Raw genomic sequence first — 6,897 nt, 5'->3', positions numbered from 1 at the left:
TTACTGTGACACACTCGAAAAAGCACTATGGACAGAGTCCGCAAGATACAAGGTATTGCACAAATTAAGCAGAAGTAACGCATTTGTAGCATTCATTCTCCAGGGGGGAGAAAGTATTAAAAAAATGCGATTATAATTGTTTTAAGGTAATAATTAACAAAGAATAGTTCAATTTAACGGAATTCCTACGGTGAAAAAAATGCATGCAAAGCAAAAAGACCACTGCATTTTCCTGCATTAAAACATTGTTTTATACTGATGCATTTTTAGACACAGGTGTTTAGACCGTTTCTCATTTACTGAGTACTGTTTAGTTTATTTAGGCATAAGGCGTTTACTTTGAGATTACATAGATCACGCAGTATGTTGTTTTTGCCTGTCCAGATCAACCTATCCGGGGTTCAATTTGAGGAGTCTCAATGGAAGCCACTAATGCTGTTTCAGGCGAGCCCCCGTCTACATTTTGGTCATCTTTCACTAACTGCAACCACCACGGCTACTAACAACAGCTTCTGCTTCTAACAAGAACAACAATAACTTCGCTCATCAGTTAGTTCGTGGTAATGAACGAAGTGCGCCGCAGTTAAGCTTGTGCCTGAAGATTACTACGCCTTTTCTTGTAAGCCAATTTAAGATATCAGAGTCTCGAAATGAAAATTACTTTTTCTCAAAAAAGTCGTTTTTGGGACCCAATTGTTACCGATTGGCAGCTCAAAAAGTTGTAGCTGCTATTGTCAATCTTACGAGTAACACCACATCGCGCTGGTGTCTTGCCTGAGAGGGAAAACGCCAGAAAGCAACTCTCAAGCGCCATACATTTACCGTCTTCGTAGGTAAGGGAAAATTGAGCTGAGAGGTGCGAATAAGACTAGCATTGCGTGTTGGAGATGAGAGGATGAACAAGACACGAGTGAGTGCCGAGTAAACGGATGCCATTACTACTGATATCTTTCCACGGTCAGAAAGAGGTGAACTGTATCTGCCATCAAGTACTGTGCAGCACCAGTCGTTCTCAGTGAACTTCTTGTTCTCACCAAACAGAAAAACATAGGTAAATTATAAACGTTACTGGTTTAAAACATTTTATGTATTCGGTAAGACGGTTTATTGTGTTATAGGAGTTATGGTAGGCAAACATATACAAGACGATGAACTTCCTGGAAAAGACGTCGCAAAGGAGTTCTATGCTCGCTATGAACCGAAAGAGATATTGGGCAGGGGGGTGAGCTCAACAGTACGTCGGTGTGTAGAAAAAGATACTGGTTACGAATTTGCGGCGAAGATTATCGACGTGTCAAGTTCCGATGCTACGAGTGAATCTTCTTTTCTTGATGCAACTCGAAGAGAAATTTCAATTTTGCGACGAGCAGCTGGTCACCCGCACATTATTCAGCTGCATGACGTGTTTGAATCGACGACGTTTATTTTTCTGGTGCTTGAGCTGTGTCCTCATGGTGAATTGTTTGACTACTTGACCTCGCTAGTGACACTGTCGGAAAAAAAGACTCGTCACATTATGCGCCAGCTTCTGGATGCTGTAGCCTTCATTCATGACCATGACGTTGTGCATCGTGATATCAAGCCTGAAAACATTTTGCTTGATGAGAAATTTAATGTTAAGGTTACAGATTTTGGTTTTGCTACCGAGCTACCCCAACAGGCAGAGCGGCTTCGGGAATTGTGCGGCACGCCGGGCTACCTTGCACCGGAGTTACTAAAAGCTTCGATGTATGAAGCAGAGGATGGCTATGGTCGCGAGGTCGATGTGTGGGCTTGCGGGGTCGTAATGTACACCTTGCTGGTTGGATTTCCACCCTTTTGGCACCGCAAGCAGATGATTATGTTACGCGCGATTATGGAAGGTCGTTACGAATTTAAATCACCTGAGTGGGATGATGTCACTGACACAGCTAAAGACCTAATACAAGCAATGTTAACTGTTGATCCGAGTAAGCGGATCACGGCTCATCAAGCGCTTCAACATCCGTTTTTTGGCGGCGTGTCTGGTGAAAGTCAGCGAGTATTTAACGGAAAGAAAGCTTTCCACCTGGCCTGTCTAACAGTACGCGCCATGATTCGAATACGCCGACTAAAATATACGCCGGAACTAATTACTGCAGACGTTGTTGTTCGTGAACCCTACCGCATACGTACATTACGCAGAGCCGTCGATGCATGCGCTTTCCGTGTGTACAATCACTGGGTAAAACGTGGAGAGGTACAAAATAGGGCTGCGTTATTTGAGAACACACCAAAATGTGACCTTCTTAATATTATCAACAACTCGTACAATGTTAACAAAGAAAACGTACAAGGTTTAATATGAAGAGAACAGGATCTCCTCAGTTGAAGCCGTCTGAAAACAAGTGGGTTTGGAAATATCACGTGTATGTTACTTGCCCCGTTTCTAAATCTCACTTATCGTAGTCTATTAAAACCTGTTTATAGAACTGGAGATCACGTACTCTAAGTGAGGCACAACATATAAAAAACAATTAACATATAAAAACATTAAAAAAAAGTGGAGCACACGTGTAAAATAAAATCACGGCGATAATGATCTAGCAGCGAATGGGTACTTGTGGTAAAGGGAATGCAGCCGGCGAGCTTTTGTGTAATTAAAAACAATTGACATACTACTATAGTAATTAAGTGGACTATTTATTAATTGTACATCAACGTAAACGTATTTTTAATCTAGTAAATTCTAAAGACTAAAAGCATCAGATATTCTATTTGATTGACGTTTTAAATTGTAAAAGATGCTTGGTAGCACGAATCGTCGTCGCTTTCGTTTTGGATGGTTGGAGTGATTGCTCTTATAGTGAATTGGTTCTAGAATACACTCCACTCAAATGCCGTCAATAAATGTGTGAATAATGAAGAATTGACGAACGAACGCATCCAGGTATCACGTTTTGATTCACATAAGTACAATTTCTACGATGCACATAGCCATACCATATAAGAACATTGCTATTATAAAAATTGTTGAATTCTTTCCTACATGTTACGCTATATAGAATTAATAGCAGGCGAATTCTTAAAAAACCGATGGCAAGCCGATTCATGCAGCCGGTAATTATGTCAGACCAATCAGGCATACAACCTTCTGTAATGCAAGCTGTTAAAAATTTAGTAGTGGTCAAGTGAACTACATGAGGTGGTACATGAGCAACAAATTTGAAAGCCCGTGTCGATAAATTACATAAATAACTTTGTAACGACGGCTGGTATTTACCCTTATATAAGTACGGTCGACCAGCAGGAATAAATGGATCAGAGTTGAGAACGCGAATGTGTGTATACATTTTTGCATTCTCAGAAAACATGCCACTTTTTTGACATAGCTACAACGAAGTTGCTTGCGTTAAAATGGTACAAATGCGTGCCTCAGCATACAGCAATTGTGATTTTTAGGATTATTTATTGTCTATAATGCCTGATAGATTTGTCATTTGTCAGTAGTATCATACGTATAAGTTCAATTAGTTATACCCAAAAATTGATTCTTATCTATAAAGAGTGCTCATAGGTATCCTTACTTATTAAAATGCTCGCTGTCGAAATATCTTTGAAGCCTTTTTACTAACAGAATAACCTATGCAAGTAAATTATTTTCTAGACCATGGTTAATAATTTTTATTTTGTACAATTGTCTGATTGTAAGTTATTTAATAAAAAAGAAATATGTGAGTTACTGTCATAAAAAGCATTGTGGAGTTTTCTATCTATTAATGTTTATTTTGAGTAAAGGTTGAATGAAATTTGAATCGGGACTCTATAAGCTGTTTTTCACCCGTCTTTAAAAAAGCATATCTTTTTATTGAAGAACATTTACTAACCACTGTGTTGATGATTTTTGATCACCTTTATTGAATCTTCTACCATGTTTACAAGGTATTTGGACATAAAACGGTGTTTACGTTGTGAATATATAGCCCTAAGAACATTAATTTCGTCTTTAATTTCAATATGGCTTTATTAAGAAATTTTGCATTAGGCTAAAAAGGTGGTAAAAACAAGCACTGCCTCCTTCTCTAGGGATACGTTGCACTTCTTAACCTACAATTATATTTTCTCGTAACATTATAAGTCCGTCTTAAGTTTCATTTTCATTTATATTTGTTTTATTTTGGAAAAAATCTATATTTGTTAGATGTTGCTAACACGCGAAATGGGCAATTGCTAAGCTTTTAAGGTACCCAAAAAATCCAAGGGTTCTGATGGACTTCTATTTCAACGCGATTAGGTGCTAGTATTCCAACGACTTAGCGTAGGGATTACAATTTTGACTTTTGCTAACAAGAAGCAGACATTTAAGAAAGACTAGGGTAAGAATGTCGAATCCTTTCTTGTGTGTGATAGAAGTGTGCGAATTTTTTTGCTGCTTCCGCTGAAGCATATGGGGTAGCAGTATAAGGTTCTATTGCTAAGGCATGCTGAGTACCGCCAAAAAGCAGAAAGTAAATGTGTGCCTTGCGTCTCCGTATCAGCACCTTCATTGTTGTATGTAATGTCCTCCGATGACAGTGTTCAGATACACAGATTTAAATAGGGATATCTAACTGTCACATTTAAAACTTCGAAGATTTTTAGACTCCCTATTAATGTGCAGGTCTCAGTAGTACATATTATCATCCTTGCCCAAAATTTCCTTTAGTAAATGATAAAACCTTAGGTGGATTAACGCTAAATACGGTCAAGTCATAAATTATCGTCGTTGACAAGCTTGGAAAAGCGTTAGACGCTGTAGTTTACCTAGTCGTTAGTCTTCTCTCAGAAAACGAGGCAGATTAACTTAGAAATATGTGAAGATCTAAGGAGTCCTAATTTCCAGAAATTTACCTCTACGAACAAATTGAATCTTTTACTTATTTACTTATTGGATAACTCTTTTGATTCTCTCAGATAAGTGCCAATCGTTGAAAAGAAACAAAATTCATATTAGCACAACGCGTCGGCTGGCAGGCTGATCTATTTAAAGATACAGCCTAGTCTTGCTGCCTTTCATCTCTACAGAAGCGTGCAGCAAAGTAGCGTATTCAAAAATCAGAGACTTACTATTTGAAAAAGAGAGATTCTTACTGTGCATAAGTAAATACTGAATAAATACTGTAAATACCGAATGTAAAATAAAAATTTAGTCTACACGCAATCTGGCTCACCCGTAGTGTCCGTACGCTTGTATGAAAATAAGCTACTTCAAATGTAAATACCATAGAATGGCACGATGAAGTTAAATGCCACCTACAATCTATTTTTGCCATGCATTGTTAAAGTAACTCAAGTGTTTTTTGAAAACTCCGACATAAACCTCAAAATACGTATGTTGAATTAAAAATCTTTCAAATGTGATCGTTCATTTTTAAACTTTCAAATAAAGGTGCCTCGCCAAAGTGTCATTGGTCTTTATTACTTGCCTTTGTAAAGGGCGAATATGAAGAAATCTGACTAAATTGTCAGCACACAAACCGAACTATTTTTCCAGCATTGCTAAAATTTAATGGCGCATGGTTGCGCCATTAAAATAGACTGCTCACAACTACTATATGTATATAGCATATATAGATACACTTTAGTTTACTATCAAGTTTGACATTTTTAAGATATAGAAAGTTTATTTCTTTAAGAAATAGTTAATGCAACGTATATTTTATGTTTTTATATGGAACTGAGCACGATAATTCAAATCTGCGAAACGCGATAATATGAGATAGCTTAATTTCATTACCAAACTTCACCCCAGTGTCACCGATTGGTCGGCCAAATCAGTTACTACATTTTCAAACTCTCTGCCTTTATTAACAAGGAAATTTATATAAAAAGTAAATATCTTTAATCGTAGCTCAGTAAAATATGAAGGCGCTGAAAGTTGCAACAAGAATGTAAAGTTGCGTCATTGGGGCCAATTAAACAGAAATTTAACCATGTCAGATGGAGTATAAAAGTGAAAGGTCGTTCAACAGGTCAGACGATACTCACTCAAATGAGAAGTGTTTGTTTTAGATTTGTACGTTAGTCAAAATCCAAGATTTTTTCTACAGATTGGGAAATTACGGGCTGTGATCGAAACCAGTTAGATGACTTAAGTACATTGGAAAACAGAAAATCAAAGTTATATTACAAAGTTAGACTTAAACTACATTAATTCAGGTGATACCTCAAATTTTCCTCAATGGAAGTTGCCTCTTCATTGACTGATTGGCGGTCCGTTAGATAGTATCTCAGTCGTTTAGAAGAAACGCATCGTCGTTCATATGTAACACGAAAATGGGATGCATAGTAAAATAGCTGAAAATTTGATTCTAGGTAAGATCACTTTTGTTTGGGTTACTACAATATTGCTTAGAGTAAAACACGTTCTGGAAGCCGTTATTGAAAGCAAAGCCAAAATTACTGTATCAGAATGCCTAATATTTAGCGCGTATGCAGATAGTTGGTCCTAATGATATAAAATAGGTATCGATTGCGAGTATTTTAGGAGACTGCAATGAGAGTATGTTTTTAATTACTTGAATGAAGAAGAATATTTCACTGAAATTACAGCGAAAAGACTGGTGTAAAAAACGTAGTTCCTTAAAAGGCAGCCTTGAAGTTCCCTGTAATTCCATTTTCTAATTTCATTCACACAACAAGTGAGATGACGTAACGAAATTAAAAATTTTACTTCTCAAACCGATAATGTTAGCTTGTAGTAGGCCCAGAAACTTGGTTTTTGACTACACGAGCTGGAACAACGATATTCTGGGATACGCCAGATGTACCTCCTTTTACTGTTTGCACATTGAAGCCAGCGCTATAAACTTCTGAACAGTTGTACACTTGACTTAGTTTGCCATATATAATCTCTAATATATATATATATATATATATATATATATATATATTAGCTTG

General features: G+C 37.2%; 1 protein-coding gene across 1 annotated transcript in view; it reads left to right on the top strand.

Moving 5' to 3' along the window:
- Window positions 1-3,715, top strand: part of PhKgamma (phosphorylase kinase gamma) — a 7,272-nt gene extending 3,557 nt beyond the window's left edge. Inside the window, exons 2-3 of the mRNA XM_022831920.2 lie at window positions 445-619; window positions 834-3,715. Of these exons, the coding sequence (XP_022687655.1) occupies window positions 1,124-2,326 (1,203 nt within the window). The 5' untranslated portion in view covers window positions 445-619; window positions 834-1,123 and the 3' untranslated portion in view covers window positions 2,327-3,715. The remainder of the gene's footprint in view (window positions 1-444; window positions 620-833) is intronic.
- The last annotated feature ends 3,182 nt before the right edge of the window (window positions 3,716-6,897 follow it).

Source organism: Varroa jacobsoni, unplaced genomic scaffold (genome assembly GCF_002532875.2).
Source record: "Varroa jacobsoni isolate VJ856 unplaced genomic scaffold, vjacob_1.0 scaffold_358, whole genome shotgun sequence".
Taxonomy (NCBI): Eukaryota; Metazoa; Arthropoda; class Arachnida; order Mesostigmata; family Varroidae; genus Varroa; species Varroa jacobsoni.
Note: the sequence above shows the minus strand (reverse complement) of the source record. Positions and strands in the feature narration are given on the sequence as shown.